The sequence below is a fragment of the Equus asinus genome, chromosome 6, assembly GCF_041296235.1.
Source record: "Equus asinus isolate D_3611 breed Donkey chromosome 6, EquAss-T2T_v2, whole genome shotgun sequence".
Classification (NCBI taxonomy): Eukaryota; Metazoa; Chordata; class Mammalia; order Perissodactyla; family Equidae; genus Equus; species Equus asinus.
The window spans coordinates 9,566,658-9,588,795 of NC_091795.1; the positions used below are offsets into that span (position 1 = coordinate 9,566,658).

Sequence of the window (22,138 nt, forward strand, 5' to 3'; positions counted from 1 at the left end):
GTTCAGAGTTATTAAGAGGCGGCCATCAGGCATTGGCCAGGGCCACAGTCAGTTGGTGCTCATCCTTCATCCAGACTTGGAGCAGCTTTTACCCTGGGCAGGCAGTGTGGTTCAGTGGTTAAGGGCATGTGCTCTTGAGTCAAGCTGCCTCAGTTGTAATCTCAGCTCCCTCTGGGTCATTCAGCCTTTCTAGACCTCTTGCAGAATGGAATAATGATAGTACTCACCTTGTAGGCTCACTGTGAGCATGAAGAGAGCACTTAATGCCATCTGGCACACGATGAGCGTTCCAGAAGTCTTACCTCCCCTGCGATACCCTGTCCTCCAGAAGAGCTGGAGAACAGTGCTGGAGAAGCATGTAGTCCAGTCCAAATTCCTACTTTACAAGCAAGTGACAGGCCTAGTGGCTCTAAGTGACTCACCCAAGATCATAAGCAGGTGGCCAAGCCACTAGACTCAGGATCCCCGGGTTAACACTGAGAACGTCTGCCTTGTACTGACCCAAGGGCCCCGGTTCGCTCTGGGGCTGTGGTCCTTACGGAGGGCCTTGAGAAGGTTCGTGACCTGCTCTTTCCCAGCTCTGCTCACCTGAAGCCCTCTGTGCACCTCAGAGGCGCTTGCCGGCTGGCTGCTCCTGAGGCTCCTGTCTGTCAGATTTTGGACCCAGCAGGAGTCCACTGATGTTCACTCCGGTCCCATCTCAGCTCATCTATGGGAAGTCTTTCAAATGAGCGCAAGTCCCAGACTCTCCCTTTGAAATGCATTCACGGGAGAAAAAACTTAATTTGTAGGTATTATTCATATCTGCCATTTTAAGCTAGAACACTAAACTTGAGAAAAGTCACCTTCAAGAGTAACTCAATTAAAAAAGGGATGGTAAGATTGCCCTAGGAGCCTGAGGCCTTAAAGGGGCTTTCTGTTGGACTGCTGTTTGTGGCCTGTTCCGTTTTGTCCTTTTTGGTTACTGATACCCAGATCATTCTGAACAAGCTCCTTTCCTGCTAGAAAAGGAAATTCTCAGCTCTCTGCTGTGTTTGGATTACTCTAAGGCAAGATGATAAACCAGTAAACTGTGATTACATTTATCTTTTTCTTTTACCTCTCTGTTTTGAAGTAACTTTGGGCTCACTGAGGAGCTGCAAAGTAGTATGGGTTCACATGTGCCCTTGACCCAGCTTTCCCGGTTGCTAACGTCTTGTATGACTGTAGTACAGGGATCAAAGCTAGCAAGTTAGCATCAGTACTAGTAACCAAACTACAGACTATTCGATGTCATCAGTTTTCCGCTCATGCCTTTTTTCTGAGCCGTGGTCCTGTTTCTGATCCAGTTTCCTCACATTGCATTTTGTTGTCAGGTCTCCTTGATCTCTAGTCCGTGACAGGCCTTCCATCTTCCCTCATTTGCCTTGACCTGCACCCTCTTGAAGAGACTCAGGTCTTTGTGGACTGTCCCTCAGTTTGGGTTTGCCTGGCCTTTTCTTGTGATTAGGTCGTGGTGATAGATTTTGTCAGGAATACTACAGAGGCGACACGCCTTGATGACATTTTAATTTGATGTTGGGATGCATTCCATACCCCCCCCCCCCCCCCCCAGCAGCAGGAGCAGCTCTGATGAAACTCCGCTGGGGCCTGGGCCCCAGGAAGAGAGTCTCGCGCCCTTGACCCTGGTGGGCTGGGACATAAATGTCGTCTTGTTCCTGTCATGTTTCTGTTTTGTTTCCACAGGCCCGGTCCCCCAATTACGCTATTCCTTTTCCTTGAGGATTTAGGAGAGATTTTTTTCCCAAGAAGCCAACTGCGCTTTAAAAAACAAAAATTTCAAGCCTTCTTATCACACACACAGAATTATACTTGGGACCACTGAGCCTTTAGGTCGTATAGCACCTCTTATCTGACTTTAGAGTGGTCACTAAGACAGCTCATGCTTTTCTTGATCTTGAGATGATGTCGATTGTAGTTAGATTCAGTTTATATCCTAAGAAAAGAGCTAATCAGCCCATAAAGCTAGCAATACTCGTCTTTGAGGTTGAACTGAAGTTTTGAGGCACTGGTGTGGTTTTGTTGAATGTGTTCTTTCCGTAGACTGTGAAGGTGATGGGCAGAGCACCTGTGGAGTCCTCCCTGGGAAGTGGAGGTGTTCGGCCGTTGGATTTTAGTAGAGGACATCGGTTACCATTTCATTGTGCTAAGTTAGTACAAAGAGAGCGTCTGAAGGTGGCCTGCAGGGAAGAACTTTTGCCAGCAAGGTTTGCCTCTTCTTACCCAGTAAAGAATTTTGAGCCCTGTGATTTGGTTATTCATCCATGGGAAGGTCAGAGTTTGTGCTTGGGGCCACGGGGGTGCAAATACAGAGGCTGGACCCTGGGCGGCAGGCCCCTTGGGAACTGTCCACACTGCTTCTGCTTTATTTAGCAAGCTGGCCCGAGCCAGGCCGATGCCAGCGCACGCCCTCGTCCCACTGAATGCACACCTGACTTTTCTGGGCTGTCCCAATCCAGATAGCAGGTCAGCCTCCTTGCTGGGTCCTGCGCTTGCTTCTAAGTTTTCGTCCCGTGCACATCTCTCGGGACCAGCCTAAAACAACACAGGGAGTGAGGAAAGTGTTCTGCTGTGTTCAGAGCACTGCGTTCTGGCCCCTCCTCTTTGCAGGATGAAGTCATCTCTCCGCTCTGTCCTCTGCGCTTTAGCTTCCTCCCCCCGATCCTATGGGACCAACATAGTAACCCGCTGACATGGAGCTGAAAACGGCTGATGAAGCTTGGGAGTGTCTGCGTTCTTCTCGGCCCTTCCCACGAGTGTCAGAATATGTGACAACTTTTGTTAATTCCCTTGTAGGTCTGGTTTTTAGAACTGACATATTCCGTTTTCTCAAAGATTGTCCCCTGTAATGCATATTGGTATGTGTCTGTGGCTTCAGGGTCTTAATAAATATGTTTACCCAGGTTAATTGAAAACCTTAAGGAACATTTTTTTTCTATAAAGGGAAAGTCCGTTATTAAGATGACGAAATACAAACTTTTAAAAAAGTCATTGTATTTATAGAAATACTGCAAATCATGGGATGATGCAAAGCAAGCAAGCACACTGACTCTGAGTGCCCGAGTGCCTGTGATGGGCCATCAGCACGGGTTACAGGTGGGCCTGCGCAGTCCTCCCCACGCCCACTTCTGACACCAGCCTGACCCCCCCCCCTTCCATATGCAGAGGCCACGAAGTAGGCAGGTGAGAATGAGGCAGTGTTTTTCACTTTAGGGACTGTTGCTGTTACATTCAATCGAACCATTGTAGTTAACGATCACTGTTTTCTGACTTACAGTTTCGGTCCCTTGAAAAGCTGCCCAGGGAGTAGTTTTGGTTCAGGATCGCTCTTGACAGCTGGTCGGCTTGTAGAGTGCCTTGGACTCTTGCAGGCTTAGAGACTGGCTCTTTCGAACTCAAGCGGCTAGCTAATTCAAGAATTCATAACTGAATGTGGGTAACACAAGAAGTGACTAATGTGAAATAATATGAATAGGTTAAGAGCTGTAACTTCTCTTTATAAATAAGAGAGGAAAGGTTGGCTGAGGTTGGACTTTTAGGGGCTTCATGTTTTTGCAGAGTGCAGATATCCTTTAGGCAGTGGCGTACTTTCTGGAGTGCTTGAAGGAGGGTAATGACGGGATGTTTGAGGTGTAAGGTCCGTGTTCCTTCCCATCTTCGTGTATTGACTTTGCATCTCTCCTGGCTTTGGGCCAAACATTAGAATGCCATTTGATCTCTATACACTTATAATGGACTATCAGAACTGAAGAAAAAAAAAAATTAATGTAAAATGAGAGAATAGCAAATCTAACTTTAGGTAGAGTGTCATTTTAAAAGTGCCCAGGTGAAGAAGTAATCTTTAGTTTGTCTGTGGGGAAGGGCCTCCTGTAACAGGGCTGTGATACCCATTGATGAGTTTTTGGGTTTCTCTCCTCCGAAGTGGTGAATCTCTCGTGCCCACATAGCTCCACTCTTAGGGCTCTAAACAGTTTGTTTGATTTTAAAGTGTTGATGTAATTCTCAAATGTGAGATTTTTGCTGCCACATAGGACACCATGCCCATCTTGATTAAGGTTGCTGTCATATTGTGTGCACATTCTGTGACAGGAGATAACAGAGTGTCATTCTTTGGTTCAAGAACAGTAATTACCGGTAAGGATCCCATCTTAATAAATGCTACTTTGTCATAGCATTCTTTTAGCAGAATATAGTTATTTCTGGCTCGGATCAGGAGTCTATATATATATATACTTTTAATCTTATAACATTGGATCTACAAGCCTCTTTCTACGTCTAGACAATCTGTCTACTTTGAACATTGCTATTATTCCATGTTCTTTCTGCTGTGGCTTTTTTTATGAGGCCTGGCTTTGGTGAGATTGAGTACAGAGAAATGCAAAGGGCAGCAGGGCAGTTAGTACCACCAGTCCTGCACTGGTTGAAAAGTGTGCAGATACTCCTATGGCCGTGGAAGCTGCAGAAGAAGCTGCAGCCAGGTGGAGGTCCGGGGAGTAAGAGCCTGGCCTCTTGGAAGCGGCAGCCCCGACCCCAAGCAGGACACTTGCCCTCCTGGGTGTTCTACCCCACGTCGGTGTCTTCCTCCATCTTCTAATAATCCAGGGGGATTTATGGAAAGAATTGATCGGATGCCTGATATTGGGCTTTGTAAATATGGATACAGTGTAAACTAAGCATTGGTTTTAGATGAACTAAGAAATTACAAGTAAATCTCTTATGTAAATGGTAAATGTTTCCATTAAATGAAATTTTAAACAAGGAACATGCATTTTGTGAATCCTACCAAGATTATTAAATTGACATTCTCTGTTTATTTCCGGGGTAAGCTGGTTTGGGGAAACGAGTAGAATTTTATTTTTACATATATATGTACTTTTAATGAATACATTTATGAGAATATCTATAGTCTGTGTGAGCTGTAGGGAAGAATAATAAAAGAAACTGCAGCTTAAGAAACAGAACGCTGCTAACACCTTAGAAGTCTGGCGTCAGCCCCTCCTGGTCCTGCCCGCCCTGCATTGTGTGCGTCACTCTCTTACTTTCCTTTATCATTTAACTTTGTGGCTGAAACCCTGAATATTATGTTAGTTGGATTTTCATGTTTTTGGTCTTGGAAAGCCTTATATATCTTTGAGTCTAGAGTGTTCTGCAACTTTCCCCTCAGCATTGACGTTCATCCTTGTGGGTAGCTGTGTCCGTTCTCTTGTCTCTATGGTGGTCCATCCTGTTGAGGAAAGTTGAGTTGTTTCCAGTTTTCCTTTATCTGTCACAAGATTGCTGCCGACTTGCCTGCTTGTGCCCTGGTGAACATGAATTCTGTAGGGCATGCGTGCTTGCTCAGCAATGTCACGGGCTTCCTGGAGAACGCCAGAGTGGTCTTGGCGCTTGGGGAGCTTCCACCAGCCGTGGGGAGAGTTTTCATTGCTCTGTGTCCTTGCAAACACCTCGTGTCATCACACGTCAAACATTTTGTCAGCTTAGTGGGTGTGAAGAGTTTCATTGTAGTGTAGTTTGCAATTCCAGATGCTTAGTCAAGCTGAGCATCCTCCCGTGTCTGTTGGCCATTCCTGTTTCCTGTTCTGTGAGAAGCCTGTTCCTGTATTCTGCCCGTTCTTCGGTTAGATCATTGTTGTTTGCTTTCTGTAGGAGTCCCCTGTATCATCCACGTATGTTTTTGTCAGATACATGATGTTATTGTCTTCCCCCGTCCCCATATTTTCCTCTTTTCACTTGCTTTATGGTATCTTTTGAAGAAAAGAGGTTTTACTTTTTTTTTTTTTTTGAGGCAGATTAGCCCTAAGCTAACTTCTGCCAATCCTCCTCTTTTTGCTGAGGAAGCCTGGCCCTGAGCTAACATCCGTGCCCATCTTCCTCCACTTTCTATGTGGGACTCCTGCCACAGCATGGCGCGCCAAGCGGTGCCATGTCCGCACCCGGGATCCGAACCGGTGAACCCCAGGCCGCGGAAGCGGAACATGCGAACTTAACTGCTGTGCCACCAGGCTGACCCCCAAGGGCCCTACAACTTATTTTAGAAATTCTTTCTTACCCTAAGGGCAAAAAGATATTTTTTCTTCTCAATATTTTAAAGTTATGCTTTCATACTTAACAATCTAAATTCATCTGGAATAATTTTGATGCATGGTACAAGGTAGGAATCTAGCTTCTTTTTTTTCTCCTTTGTGGATATCCATCGTCCCAGCACTGTCGATTAAACATATATACGCTCTGTGTACGCCCCGTGATATGCAGTGCCGCTCTTGGCATATTTCAATGTTTCGTACGTTCGTGGTCTGTTTCTGGACACCCATAGGTGATCTCTTGGTCTCACCTCCTACCAGTACCACATTATCGTAATAACATAGCTTTATATTACTGTTACCTGTTGAGTCAAGGCCCTTTACCTTTTTTCAGAACTGTCTTACTTTTTTTGGCCCTTCTCTGCCATATGAATTTCAGAATCTGCTGGTCGAGTTACTCACACACACACACCCATGTGTACCTGTTAAAATTTTTCTTGGAATTGCATTTTTTCTCTGCTTCAGCTAGGGGAAATTTTTCTTTTTGTTGAAGCATGATTTGGATATGGTAAAATACACAGGACCTAAGTGCACATTTGAGTGAATTTTGACAAACCCGCACGCCTGTGTAACCCGTACCTCAGAGAAGATACAGTCTATTTCTGTCACCCCACAAGTTCCCTTGGGTCCCTTTCCGTTTCGTCACCCCTTTCTCTCCAAAGTCAACGCTGTTGTGATTTCTATCGCTGTCGAGTAGTGTTGCCTCCTTTTGAACTTCGTATAGGTGGAGACAGACGGGATGTGTATAGCTTCTTTCATTCCATGTTCTTGAGGTTCAGCCATGTTGCCTTCAGCACTTGTGACTCCTTTTTATTTCCAACTTGTATTCCACTGTGTGAATACGCTACACTCAAGTGGGTGCAAATGGGTAAAACTGAGATGTTTCCTGTTTTGGGCTGTTATGAGTAAGGCTGCTATGCACATTTTTGTACAAGTCTTTGTGTAGATCTTGGTATATACTCAAGAGAAATGGAAACATTAAGAGTGGAATTGCAGGGTAATGGGATAAATGCATTTTAACTTTATAAAAACCACCAGATTTCCAAAGTAACGCTACCATTTTGTGCTCCTTCTGACAAAGTATGAGACTTCTGGTTGTTTTACATCCTCGTTAACATTTAGTGTTGTTGGTCGTTTTCACTGTAGCCATTCTAATAGGAGTGAAATGGTATCTCATTGTGGCTTGACGTAACTTTCTCAGATAACGAATGATGGTAAACATCGTTTCGTGTTCTTATTGGTCATTCATATACCTTCCTTTTCAAATCTTTTCCCCATTTTAAAAATAAGTGTGTGTTTTCATTATTGGTTTGTAGGAGTTTTTTATATTCTGGACATGAGCCCTTTGCCAGAGGTATATATTGCAAGTTTTTCTACCAGTCTGGAGCCTGCCTCTTCATTTCCATAATGGTATCTTTCAATGGATACAAGTTTTTAGTTTTTATAAAATCCTATTTATCAACTTTTTTCTTTTATGGCTAGCACTTTTTTGTATCCTAAGAAATCTTTATGTACCCCAAGTTCCCAAGGATATTCTTCTATGTTTTCTTCTGGAAGCTTTATAGTTTTAACTTTGAATTTTAAAATAATTTGATGCATCTCAAATTAATTTTTGAATATGGTATGAGGAAGGGATAAAGTTAATTATTTCCCCTGTAAGGTTATCCAGTTGTTCCCAGCACCATTTATTGAAATGACTTTCCTTTCCCCGTTGAGTTGCATTGGTGCCTTTGTCAGGAACTGGTGGAATGTATATGTGTGGGTCTAATTTGGGACTTTCTCTTCTAGTCCGTTGATCTGTTTATCTATCCTCATGTCTTAATTACTGCAATTTTATAGCAATTTCTGAAATCAGTGTAGGTCCTTCAACTTTGTCCTTCCTTTTCAAGATTGTTTTGACAATTCTAGGTACTTTGATTTCCATTTAAATTTTAAAACCAGCTTGTCAACTTCTGAAGAAAATCTGCTGGGATTATAATTTAGGTCTCCTTTAATGTCTAGTAATAAGATTTTATGATTTTCTCCACAAAGCTCTTATACATCTTTGTTTGATAATTCCTTCATACTTAATTTTTTTATACTATTGTAAATGTCTTTTTTTAAGATTAAAGTTTCTGTTTGTTGTTTGTGGGTAGAAATGCAGATTACTTTGGTATATTGATTTTTAAAAATTAAAGAATATTTCTAAATTTTTATTAATTCTAATAGCTTATTTGTGAGTGTCCGTGCAAATGGTAATGCCATCTGTGAATAACTATGGCTCTGTGTCTTTGTTTTTTCAGTTCGTTGTAACTACTCGGCTTTTTCAATGGGCAGAGACTCCAGCCCAGTGTTCAATAGAGACGGTGTGCTGGTTCGCTAGGGCTGCTGTGCCAAAGCACCACAACCTGGGTGGCTTAAACAACACGTATGTATTGTCTCTCGGTGTTGGAGCATGGCGGTCTGAGATCCAGTGTCAGCAGGGCTGGTCCCTTCTGAGGGCGCTGGGGGAGACTCTGTTCCAGGCCTCGCTCAGCTCCCGGCAGCCTCAGGCGATCATTGGCTTACAGCTGGCTGTCTTCTCCCTGTGTCTTCACATGTCTTTCCTCTTGGTGTGTCCGTGTCCAAATTTCCCCTTTTTATAAGGATTCTAGTCGTATTGGATTAGCGCCCACCCTCATGACCTCGTCTTAACTTGGTCATCTGCAGGGACCCTGTTTCCCCATAAGGTCATAGCCACGGGTACTGGGAGTTCGGACTTCAGCGTGTTTTGGGGGGATAACAGCTGGTCGTAGCAGACATCCTTGTCTAGTTCCTTGTTTTAAAGGGAATGGTTTTACAGTTCTGCTGTTAAGGTTTTCGTTTGTTTGTTTACTTTACATAGCTTTGTCAGGATAATATGCTAAGCTTTTTGTCATGAATAGGTGCTGAATTGTATTTAATACTGTTTTGCACCTATTGAAATAATGTTTTTTCCCTTTTAATTTGTAAATATGGTGAATTAAACCAATAGATTTTATTACCATAAACCATTATTGCATACCAACTTAGTCATACTGTATTTTTAAAATGTATGTATTGGTTGATTCAGTGTGCTAATATTTACTACTGCTTTCATGTTTATTCCTGACTAAGAATAATCTATGATTTTCCTTTTCCCTATATCCTTATCTGGTTTGGATATCAAAGTTACACTTTATACTGGCTTCATAAAATAAGGTGGGATATGTTCTCTCTTTTTTTTATTCTCAGAGAAATTTATTATGTAAAATTGGAGTTATGTGATTCCTAGGTGTTTGGCAGAATTTGCTAGGAGAACCATCTGGACCTGGTGCTTACTTTACGGGACAGACAGAGTCCCTGAAATCAGAATATAGCTGGTGCTATTGTCTGGCTCATAAATTCATGCACATGGGCTCTCCTGGGCTCAGCTATGTGCTATGAAAAGAAATAGGGCCTCTAAACCCTATGTAGCTGATGTAACAGGTCTCCAAGGAAAGCACACAGAAAAAACCTTTTTAAGCTTATGGGTAATATCACAATCTCTGCTACCCTGCTCTGTAGCCAGAAAGAGTGGAACTGTCATTTTTGAGCTGAGGTTTAGGAACCCTCAAGAGCCAAAGAGAAGATGCCAAAAGCAACACATTGTTGGCTCTGAGCTAACATCTGTTGCCAATCTTCCTCTTTTATGGCCCTAAGCTAACATCTGTGCCAGTCTTCCTCTATTTTGTGTGTGGGGTGCCACCACAGCATGGCTTGATGAGCTGTGTGTCGGTACATGCTCGGGATCTGAACCCATGAACTCCAGGTTGCTGAAGCAGAGTATGCAAACTTAACCACTATGCCACCGGGGTTGGTCCCAACAAATTCTTTTTAACAGTGGCTACAGATGTTAACTAAAAATAATGCTTCTCTGTACATCTGTAGAAAAAGGTTAGTATTTTTATGTTAGCATTTTCAGTTATTGGAGAGACAGTTAGATTTCAGTCATCGGAGAGAATGTGGAGATAAGGGAACCCTTGTGCATGGTTGGTGGGAATGTAAATTGGTTCAGCCATGATGGAAATCAACATGGAGCTTCCTCAAAAAATTAAAAATAGAACTACCAAATTATCCAGCAATTCTACTTCTGGGTATTTAGCCAAAGGAATGAAAACAAGGATTCAAAGAGATATATGCAGTCTCTTGCTTACACATTATCTCCAACACTAATCTCTTGCCTTCCTGATGATAGCCATTTTAACAGCTGGGAAGTGCTGTCTCATTGTGGTTTTGATTTGCATTTCCCTGAGGATTAATGATGTTGAGCATATTTTCATGTACCTCTTGGCCATTTGGATATCTTCTTTGGCAAAATGTCTGTTTAATTTCATCCCCCCCTGCCCTCCTCCCCTTCCCCCTCTTCCTCCTCCTTCCCCCCTCCTTTCCCTTCCATCCCCGCTCTGTTAAACCCTCCAGGCCCCAAAGCTCCCCAGTACATAGTTGTATGTTCTAGTTGCAGGTCCTCCTGGTTGTGCTATGTGGGACACTGCCTCAGCACAGCCTGATGAGCAGTTCCAGGTCTGCACCCAGGATCTGAACCGCCAAAACCCTGGGCTGCCAAAGTGGAGCACATGAGCTTAACCACTCGGCCACGGGGCCAGCCCCTCTTCTGCCCGTTTTTTTTTTTTTCTATTTTTTTTGAGGAAGATTAGCCCTGAGCTAACATCTGCTACCAATCCTCCTCTTTTTGCTGAGGAAGACTGGCCCTGAGCTAACATCTGTGCCCATCTTCCTCTGTTTTATATGTAGAGCCTACCACAGCATGGCTTGCCAAGTGGTGCCATGTCCGTACCCGGGATCCGAACCGGTGAACCCCAGGCCACCGAAGCAGAACATAAGAACTTAACCGCTGCGCCACTGGGCTGGCCCCATTCTGCCCATTTTTTAATTGGATTATTTGTTGGTTTTTGGTTATTGATTTGTATAAGTTCTTCATATATTTTGGATATTAACACCTTATCTGATACATCATTTGCAAATATTTTCTCCCATTCTGTAGGTTGCCTTTTCATTGTGTTGATTGTTTCTTTTGCTGGGCAGAAGGTTTTTAGTCTAATATAATTCCACTTATTCATTTTTGCTTTTGTTGCTTGTGCTTTTTGTTATATCCAAAAAACCATTGCCCAGTTCAGCATCATGGAGTTTTTTCCTTATATTTTCTTCTAGGAGTTTTATGGTATCAGGTCTTACATTTAGGTCTTTAATTCATTTCGAGTTAGTTTTTGTGAGTGGTGTAAGATAGGGGTCCATTTTCATTTTTCTACATGTGATTATCCCAGCACCATTAGTTGAGGAGACTCTCCTTTCCCCATTGAGGATTCTTGGCTCCCTTGTCAAATATTAGGTGACCATATAAGCAGGGATTTATTTCTGGAGTCTCTATTCTATTCCATAGGTCTCTGTGTCTGTTTTTATGTGAGTACCATACTGTTTTAATTACTCTAGCTTTGCAGTATAGATTGAAATCAGATAGTGTGATGCCTCTGGCTTTTTTTTCTTGATTGCTTTGGCTATTCAGGGTCTTTTGTGGTTCCATATAAATTTTAGGATTGTGTTTCTATTTCTGTGAAAAATGCCCTTGGCCTTTTGATAGTGCTTGCATCGAATCTGTAGATGACTTTGGGTAATATGGACATTTTCGCAATAGGAATTTTTTCAATCCATGAACATGAGATATCTTTCCATTCGTTTGTGTCTTCTTCAGTTACTTTCATCAAGCTCTTGTCGTTTTCATTGTACAAAGCTTTCACTTTGTTGGTTAAATTCATTCCTAAGTATTTTATTGTTTTTGATGCTATTGTAAATGAGATAGTTTATTTTGTTTTTAGATGTTTCATACAGAAACACAGCTAATTTCTGTCTGTTGATTTTATATCCTGCAAGTTTACTGAATTGTTGATTAGTTCCAACAGTTTTTTAGTTGAGTCTTTAGGATTTTCTCTGTTTAAGATCATATCATCTGCAAATAATGACAGTTTTGCTTCTTTCTTTCCAATTTGCATGCTTTTTATTTCTTTGTCTTGCCTAAATGCTCTAGCTAGGACTTCCAATACTGTGTGGAATAGGAGTGGTGAGAGTGAGCACCCTCATCTTGTTCTTGATCTTAGAGCAAAAGCTTTCAGTTTTTCACCATTGAGTATGATGTTAACTGTTGTTAACATCAGTTAACTGTGGGTATGTTGTATGTGGGCTTTATTATGTTGCTGTGTGTTCCTTCCATACCCTATTTATTCAGAGTTTTACTCATGAAAGGGTGTTGTATTTTGTCAGATGCTTTTTCTGCCCCTATTGTATTAATAATATGATTTTTATCTTTCATTCTATTAATATGATGTATCAGATTGATTGATTTGTGCATGTTGAACCATCCTTGCCTCTCAGGAATAAATCCTCCTTGGTCATGATGTATAATCCTTATACTGTGTTGTTGAATTTGGTTTGCCGATATATTGTTGAGAATTTTTGCATATATATTCATCAGGAATACTGGTTTATAATTTTTTTTTCTTGTAGTGTTGTCTTCTGCCTTTAGTATTAGGATAATGCTTTCCTCATAAAATGAATTTGGAAGTGTTCCCTCCTCTATAGTTTTTTAGAAGAGCTTGAGAAGGATTGGCATTAATTCTTTTTTAAATGTTTGGTAGAATTCACCAGTAAAGTTGTCTGGTCCTGGGCTTTTCTGTGTTTGGAAATTTTTGATCACTGATTTAATCTCCTTACTCATTATTGGTCTATTCTGATTTTCTGTTTCTTCCTGATTCAATTTTGGTAGGTCGTATGTTTCTAGGAATTTATCCATTTCTCCTGGGTTATCCAATTTGTTGACATATAATTGTTCATAGTAGTCTTTTATGAATCCTTGTATTTTTGTAGTATAAGTTGAAATGTCTCCTCTCTAATTTCTGATTTTGTTTACTTGAGTCTTTTTTTCTTAATCTAGCTACAGATTTGTCAATTTTGGTTATCTTTTTAAAAAAACAGCTCTTAGCTTCATTGATTTTTGTCTATTTTTCTGGTCTCTTTCATTTTTTCTTCTCTGATCTTTGCTGTTTCCTTCTTTCTGCTAACTTTCGGCTTATTTTGTTCTTCTTTTTCTATTTCTTTGAGGTGTAAAGTTAGGTTATTTATTTGAGAGATCTTTCTGTTTTCTTGCCACGTACATTTATCACTGTAAATGTCCCTCTCAAAGCTGCTTTTGCAGCATCCCATAGGTTTTGGTATATTGTGTTTCCATTTTCATTTGTTTTAAGATACTTTTTGATTTTGCTTTTGAGTTCTTTGACACATCAGTTATTCAAGAGCATGTTGTTTAATTTCCACATACTTGTAGATTTTCCAGCTTTCCTCTTGTTGATTCTAGTTTCATACCGTTGTGGTTAGAAGAGATACTTGGTGTGATTTCGGTCTTCTTAAATTTGCTAAGACTTGTTTTGTATCCTATCATATGGTCTACCCTGGAGAACGTTTCACGTGCACTTGAGAAGAATGTGTATTCTGCTTCTAGTGGATGGAATGTTCTGTAAGTGTCTGTTAGGTCCACTTGGTCTAATGTATGGTTCAAGACCATTGTTTCCTTGTGGATTATCTGTCTGGATGATCTATCCATTGCTGAAAGGGGTATTGAAGTGCCCTACTATTATTATTTTATCTGTTTCTCCCTTCAGATCTGTTTGTATTTGCTTAATATATTGAGGTGCTCCAATGTTAAGTGTGTATATATTTATGATTTATGATTATTAGATCTTCTTGAATGAATTGACCCCTATGTCATTACATAATGACTTTCTTTGTCATTTATTACCATTTTTGCCTTCAAGTCTGTTTTGTCTGCTGTGAGTTTGGCTACCCCCACTTTCTTTTGGTTTCACTTGCATAGACTGTCTTTTTCCATCCCTTCACTTTCAGTCTATGTGTGTCCTTAAAGCTGAAATGAGTCTCTTGTAGGTAGTATATAGTTGGGTCTTATTTTTTTTTTTATCCACCCAGCTACTCTGTGCCTTTTGATTGATGAGCTCAATCCATTTACATTTAGAGTTACTATTGATATGTGAAGACTTACTAATGCCATCTTATTAATTGTTTTCTGGTTGTTTTGTGTTTCCATTGTTTCTTTTTCCCTCCATCTCTGCTTCCCTTTGTAAACTGGTGATTTTCCGTGGTCATATGCTCTATTTCCCCTTTAACTTCTATGCATCTGCTCTAGGTTTTTGAATGGCAGTACTGTGAGGCTTACATAAAACACTTCATAGGTGAAACAGTTCCTTTTAAGCTGATAGCTACTTAACTTAGATCATCTACAAAAGCTTCACCCTTTTACTCCCTACCTTTTATATTTTTGATGTCATTATTTACCTTTTTATACAGTGCATTCATGAACAAGTTAGAGTAGCTGTAATTATTTTTAATGCTCGTTTCTTTTGACCTTTATACTATAGTTAAATGGTTAACACACCATCCTATTACATATTTACTTTTCTAAGTCTGACTGTATATTTACTGTTACCAGTATGTCGTATTGTTGTATTGTTGTAAGTTGCTGATTAGCGTCTTTTCATTTTAGCTGGAAGAACTTTCAGCATTTCTTGCAGTGCAGGTCTAGTGCTGTGAACTCCCTCAGTTTTTGTTTGTCTGGGAATTCTTTATTTCTCTTTCATATCTGAGGGATAATGGCTGGATAGAGTATTCTTGGCTGGCAGCTTTTTTCTTTCAACACTTTGAATATGTCATTCCACTCTCTATCCTTGATTTTTGACAGTTTCATTATTATATGTCCTGGAGAAGGTCTTTTTTTTGCATTGAGATAATAGGGTGATCTGTTAGGTTCATGAAATTGGATGTCCAGTTTTCTCCCCAGATTTTGGAAATTCTCAGCTATTCTTTAATTTTCTCTTCCCTCCCCCCTGTTTTCTCCTTCTGGAATCCCGATCTTTCTAATATTTGTTCTTTTGATGGGATCCTTTAGGTCACGTGGGCTTTCTTCACTCTTTTTCATTTGTTCTTCTCTAACTGGGTTACTTCAGAATTCCTGTCCTCTAGCTCACTTATTCTGTCTTCCATTTGCTCTTCTCTGCTGCATATGCTCTTTATTGTATTTTTCATTTCATTCATTGAGTTCTTCAGCTCTGGAGTTTCTGTTTAGTTCCTTATATGATTTCTATCTCTTTGGTAAAAATCTCATTTTGGTCATGTATTTCTTTTGAGATTTTGATGAATCGTCTTTCTAAGTTTTCTGTGGCTCGCTGAGTTTCTTCGAAACAACTATTTTGAATTCTTCATCAGCTAGATCACAAATTTCATGTCTTTGAGCTTGGTTATTGGAGAATTATTATTTTGTCTTTGTGATGGGATGTTTCTTTGATTTTTCCTGTTTCTTACAGTTTTGTGTTGCTGCTTTTGTGCTTGAAGCAGCAGACGTCTCCTTAAGTCTTTACTAGTTGCCTCCAGATGGGGTATTCTGTTGGATGGTATTGTTACTGTCTGCAGTGTTCTCTGTCTTTGTATGGGTACACCTGTTGCACTCTTCTTGCTCCCTCTTGTGGTGGAACTCTCAAACTTTTCTCTCTTCTTTGTTTTTGGTGAGGAAAATTGGCCATGAGCTAACATCTGTGGCCAATCTTCCTCTTTTTGCTTGAGGAAGATTATAGCTGAGTTAATATCTGTGCCAATCTTCCTCTATTTTTTGTGAGATGCCACCATAGTGTGGTGGCTTGACGAGTGGTATGTAGGTCCACGCCTGGGATCCAAACCTCTGCTGGAGTGGAGTACATGAACTTAACCGCTATGCCATGAGGCCGGCCCCTTTTCTGTCTTCTTTGGATCTTAGAACTCACTATGCTGGCTACTGGAAGCCTCTCTTTTTTTCCTAGAAGGTGGAGCTATAGCTCAAGTTTGTGGTTTCTCCCTTGTGCAGAGACTGTGGCCTGTCTTCGAGCATGCTGCCTGTCCACCAGAGATTTCTCTTGCCACCACACACAGAGGCGCCCACAAGGAGTCAGCCACAGAGTGGGAGAAGTGTGCGTTTAGTACTCAGGCTGTTGGGGGTGCCCACAGGCTCCGACAGAGATCCCTGGGTGTGGTACTTACAGAGGCTCATGGGTGGACTTCCTGCTAAGGGCAGTCAGCAGGAACTGCATCCCTTTAATGTCCTTTGAAGTTCTTATCTGCCTCTTTCCCAATGTCTTCACTCCCCCTGGTCATGGAGGTCCTGCCTCAGTACTCTGGGTCCTCCTGGAGAAAAAAGAGTTTCTCCAGCCTCATCCCACACAACTGTGGTGGCCAGGCACTCGCTCACCATTATCCTTTACCCCGGGAGAGGTCGCTTCAGCAGGATAGTTCAGCCCCCTGCAGGGTTTCCTGGTGGGGGTAGGGGGGCGGAGGGGGTACGATGCTGGGAGTTCCTCTTACCACTGCTTCTGCTGTGACCAAACTTGTTTTCGTTTTGCTTTAATGGTACACTGGAATCTCTCCTCAGGAAGGCTAGACTTATGCAAATTCTCTCTTGAGTGTGGGTGTCTCCCCAGTTTAGTAATCTCCAGATTCTTTCCCAACTGCGGCAAAAGGGGTCTGGGCAGGTTTGCTGGCTCTGCAGCCCTCACCACGTTCTGTCTGTTTAGTACTAGATGCACAGGTGGGCATGGCTCCTCCTGGGTCCCTCTGCGTACGGTGCTAGATCCCACATACCCACAAAGGTGCTTCTGTTCGCAGATGGGTGTCTAATTTGTTGTTTAAGAAGGAGGGTAAAAGAGGAATGTCCCACGCCACCATGATGCTGACATCATTCTCCTTCTGATTTTTAGAAATTACCATCTAATTATCAGAACAGGTCCTTTATTTAAAGGCCTGTAGTGGGAAACTTATCTTTAACAAGGCTTGAGTGACCAATTACCAGGTAATGAAACAATATTGTATTTCGTTTAAAATATTATAGAATTATGACTTTTTAATACACCAAATTCTTTCCTTACAACTTGCTCCCCCCCTTTTCTGCCCACCCCAGGACTTAGACTAAATATGAGGTGTTTGATTCTTTCCATATATTCTTCACTACAAATGTGTTTAGTTTGTCCCTTACACTAAGTGATGGCAGAGGCTAGAATTATGGACAGTATACATTTGAAAAGTTAAATAGATGACTTTGATTATGAGTGCCCAAAGCTTGTTCCTTTCTTTCTTCTGCAAAGGGAGAGATATAATTCCCATTTTAAATAGCAGGGTCCTAACATCAAAATCAAAAGCAACCAAAGCAGAAATCAATAAGTCGGACTACATCAAACTGAAACTTCTACACAGCAAAGAAAACCGTCAACAGAATGAAAAGGCAACCTACAGAATGGGAGAAAATAATTGCAGATCATGTATCTAGTAAGAGGCTAATATTCAAAATATATAAATAACTCATATAACTCAAGAGCAAAAAAACAATCTGATTAAAAAATGGGCAGAAGATCTGAATAGACATTTTTCCAAAGAAGACATACAGATGGCCAAGAAGTACATGAAAAGGTGCTCGACGTCTCTAATCATCAGGGAAATGCAAATCAAAACCACAATGAGACATTACCTCACACCTGTTAGAATGCCTATTATCAAAAAGACTAGAAATAACAGGTATTAGTGAGGATGTGGAGAAAAGGGAACCCTTGTGCACTTTGTGGGAATGTAAATTGGTGTAGCCACTATGGAAAGTAAAGTGGAGGCTCCTCAAAAAATTAAAAATAGAACTGACATATGATCCAGCAATTCCACCTGTGGGTATTTATCCAAAGAAAACGAAAACACTAACTTGAAAAGACATCTGCAGCCCCACGTTCACTGCAGCATTTACAATAGCCAAGACGTGGAAACAACCTCAGTGTCCATCGATAGATGAATGTGTGAAGACATTGTGGTGTATATGTATGATGGAATATCATTCAGCCATAAAAGAATGAAATCTCGCCGTTTGCAACAACATGGGTGGACCTTAAGGGTATTATGCTAAGTGAAATAAGTCAGAGAAACATAAATACCGTATGATAATCACTTATACGTGGAATCTAAAAATAAAAGAATAAAGAACCAAGCTCGTAGATACAGAGAACAGAGGTGGGAGCTGGGGGATGTGAGAAATGGGTGAACTGCTTTTGTTTTTTAGTTTTAACAAATTGAATAAAAAATAAATAGCAGAATCACTCTATCCTACCATTTTAAAAAAACAACCCTGATCGATCAGTCAATGAGGGAAGAAGTATCTCGTATTATTTTGCTTTCACAGACTTAGGTGTTTCTTAGCCTTCATTTCAAAATCTAGGTTTTATTCAATTAGCATTTAAATGGAAAAACTATGTGGGTTGGGGTTTGGTGATTCTCTCTGGTCATGAGAAACAGATGGTGGTGTTTAAGAATTGTCTGTGTCAGAGATTAGAAAACCACTCTTCTCCCAACCACGGGCTTTCCCTGGGACCCCAGGGAGTTCCTGCAGCTTCGAGATAGATGGACACAATTCCTTCTCTGTGATGCCTTCTGAGCCTCACTGCTCACTTTCCCGCCTCTTTTCCATGGTCTCTGTGAAGATGAGCTCTGTAAATGAGCATGAAAGTGCTGGGGGTGGGGGCATGAGTGTGTTTCAGTCTGTCTTTCTGAGGAGGTGGACACAGATTGCCCACAGCTGAGGGCAGGAGACAGCATCGTTTCGACTCTTGGTGCCCAGCTTGAGAAATAAAAACCAAAAGTTGGCTGGGTCATCAGAGTGACACATTAATGATAAGATCAAACCTCACTTTTCCGTAGTGCTTTCTGTGTGCCAGGTTTTCAGCATTTTACATGAGCTTTTCTCAGCCCTCAAAGAATCGTATGAATTAGGTGCCTCTATTACACTCATTTTACAGTTGAGGAAACTGAGGCCTGGAGAAGCCAAGTGAGTGTCCCAAGGTCACTTAACTAGCAAGTGACAGGAGAGGGCCAGGAAGGAACTCTGCTGGTGTCCAGTGGGAAAACCTCATCCTCAGACCTGGGATGCTCTCCTTCCTGGGACTTCTGTTGACTCAGGAAAGGGAGCCGGAGTCTTCCTCGTGTGAGCTGTTGCCACCCCAGTGGACAGGGGATATAAGAGATCATCGAGTTCGAAAATCTTTGGGTAGAAAGGCACCCAAAAGCTCTCTGATTCCTCCCTTTCCCTGATGCATGAATCTTTCTCGAGTATTTCCAAAAGGTTTTCCAGGCTCTGCTGGAATGTCTTAAAGGGTTAAGGCATTTAGTCTCTTGTGAGGCGCCCCCATGTTTGGACAGCTTGAAGTGCCAGGACAGTCCAGCCAGCCTCCCTGTAATGTCCACCGGGTGTTCCAGTTCTCCTCGGAGCTACCTGATCTCCCTCTCTTGCAGAGGATGCCAGGGACTACCATGTGTGCATCTCCTTTCTGGCCGGCTGCAAACTCAGGGAAAGGCCGTCTCGCCTATTTCTGTTGCCAGTGACTTTGTGGAGTGTGAAACCAGAGTCCTCTTCAGAGGAAGAAGCAGGGAACCAAGGGTTAGGGTGTGGGGCAGTCTCTCTTCCAGGGGAAGTAATCCGTTAACTGAATGTCCGCAGCCTTCTCACAAATCCACCATCACAACTCCCCACCTGAGAGACTTGGAGACTCGAGGCCCATCTTTACTACTTGGACGTGAACATGTTTACTCTGGGAGCCAAATACGGTGCTTGGGCCAACGTGCATGCATCCTCGGGAAGAATGCAAAGGAATCCAAGGTGTGGTTCCTGCCTCAGTGTTTCTGGAAAGATCCCAGGGGCAGGATTTAACAGCACGATGTAGTTGCGTCCCACTGTTGAGTTAAACTCAAAATCAAGTGGCCAGAGAAGCTCGGGAAGACCAGTGAGGATCGTTTTTGCCTTTTTCCAAAATGTTTTTGTTATGCTGTCCATGGGTGAATCCTATGCTCGTCTTCTACCCGCAGGTGCATCTCCCAAGCAGAAAGTCAGGTCTCCGCTCTGTGGAGGATGAGCAGGATGGCACCCAATGAGCAGCACACGGGCGTGCTCTCCTGCTGGGCTCTCCCATTTGTCTGGTGGGAGGAGACCAAGTGGGAAATCTTTTTTTCCTTTCCTGTTTTCACTGAAAATATAACTGAGAAATCAGTGTCTATTTATTGTGACCTGACATGGTTGCGCTTATTCCTCGTTACTCTAAGTTCACTTTTTTCTTTTCCTCTTCCCACAGACCAGCCAGCAGACATGATGAGCACCAAGGCCTTTTCGCTGGTCTCCGCCGTTGAGCGGGAGCTGCTGATGGGCGACAAGGAGCGCGTCAACATAGAATGCGTGGAGTGCTGCGGCAGGAACCTCTACGTGGGCACCAGCGACTGCTTTGTTTACCACTTCCTGCTGGAGGAGAACACTTTGCCCGCAGGGACAGCCACATTCACTGCCACTAAGCAGCTGCACAGACACCTGGGTTTCAAGAAGCCAGTGAACGAGCTGCGAGCCGCGTCGGCGCTCAACAGGCTGCTGGTGCTCTGCGACAACTGCATAACTCTGGTCAACATGATGAGCCTGGAGCCCGTCCCTTCAGGGGCCCGCATCAAAGGGGCCACGGCCTTCGCCTTGAACGAGAACCCTGTGAGCGGGGACCCGTTCTGTGTGGAAGTCTGCATCATCTCGGTCAAACGCAGAACCATCCAGGTGTTCATGGTGTACGAGGACCGGGTTCAGATCGTCAGGGAAGTGTCAACGCCTGAGCAGCCCCTGGCCGTGGCTGTGGACGGCCACTTCTTGTGCCTGGCTCTGACCACCCAGTACATCATCCTCAACTACAGCACGGGCGTCGCCCAGGACCTGTTTCCTTACTGCAGCGAGGAGAAGCGCCCGATCGTCAAGAGGATAGGGAGACAGGAGTTCCTGCTGGCGGGCCCCGGAGGGCTGGGTGAGCGGGGTGCTGTAGGCCTCCGGGAACCACTGCCTCTGATCTGCCCTTTCTCTTTGCATTGTCTCCGTAAAGTCATGCTGAAATCTGAGAGGGAGATTTTAGTTGTGAAAAATAGATACTCGTGGAGAGTATTTGCCAACATTGAGGTTATGTGGCAAGATATAAACAGAACTGCATAACCGGTGTTTGCTGAAATTTCCTTAGATTGTTGTGAATGTGGGGTTCAGGGAACAAAAATAGGCCAGTCTCAAAACCAGTTTTATTTTGTGCTAAGTGTGCTAACGTGAAGATGGCTCTGGGGATAAAATTCCTTTAAGTAAATAACTGTAAAAATTACAATCTGTAAGACTTCCTTATAAGATCTCGCGTGGCTGGGTTTGTCAGTTGATTGTTTGAGCTCTTCATTCTAAAGCAGAGTTGAGGTGGCCCACTTAAAGGTATTTTCAGATGTGGAGACTTCAGTGTTATGTCCATAATTTTCTCTTTTATTGACTGCGGTTTCACCCACCAAAAAGTTTCTGGTAGCTGGCTCCTTGAAAGGGCTTCGGCTGTTTTGTATGGTCTTACTGGTTCTGTGGGCGGCCTTGTTGAGAATAAGAATCTGAGCTGTCAACTTCAGTGGTGTCTCCTGGTGTTTCCCTTTGGTCGTGGACGGCTCAGATTAGAATTAGTGTGTGTGTCTGTGATCCACAGGTGTTGCTGAGTCCATCTTAACACTGGTGGCCTTTAACCTTAGAGAGTGTGTGTGTGAGCATCTCATTTCAAAGTGATGGGTACAGATACATTTTCTTGTAAACAAAAATTCTGGTCATGAAGTAGTTAGTGTATACTTCTTGATTTTTACTTTTTTTTTTTTTTAATAAACTTTACTTTTTAAAGCAGTTTTAGGTTCACAGCAAAATTGAGAGGAAAGTAGAGTTTGCATATACCCCCTGTCCACATGTGCATAGCCACCTCTGTTGCCAACATCCCCCGAGAGAGTGGTATGTTTATTACAATCAGTGAGTCTACGCTGACACATTATAATCACCCAGAGTCCATAGTTTACGTTAGGGTCCCTCTTGGTGTTGCACGTTTCTATGAGTTTGGGCAAAGGTATAA

The 22,138-nt window shown here is 42.4% G+C and overlaps 1 protein-coding gene across 4 annotated transcripts in view; it reads left to right on the forward strand.

The window, feature by feature from the left end:
- Positions 1–22,138, forward strand: part of TGFBRAP1 (transforming growth factor beta receptor associated protein 1) — a 67,851-nt gene that overhangs the window by 3,758 nt on the left and 41,955 nt on the right. Inside the window, exons 2-4 of one of the 4 annotated variants that reach the window (XM_044773071.2) lie at positions 8,402–8,526; positions 19,705–19,863; positions 20,333–21,034. In XM_044773071.2, coding sequence (XP_044629006.1) covers positions 19,830–19,863; positions 20,333–21,034 — 736 coding nt within the window. In that variant the 5' untranslated portion in view covers positions 8,402–8,526; positions 19,705–19,829. Of the gene's footprint in view, positions 1–8,401; positions 8,527–16,955; positions 17,029–19,704; positions 19,864–20,332; positions 21,035–22,138 lie in introns of those variants that run through there. The other 3 variants (XM_044773072.2, XM_070511540.1, XM_044773073.2) reach the window with 3 other exon arrangements.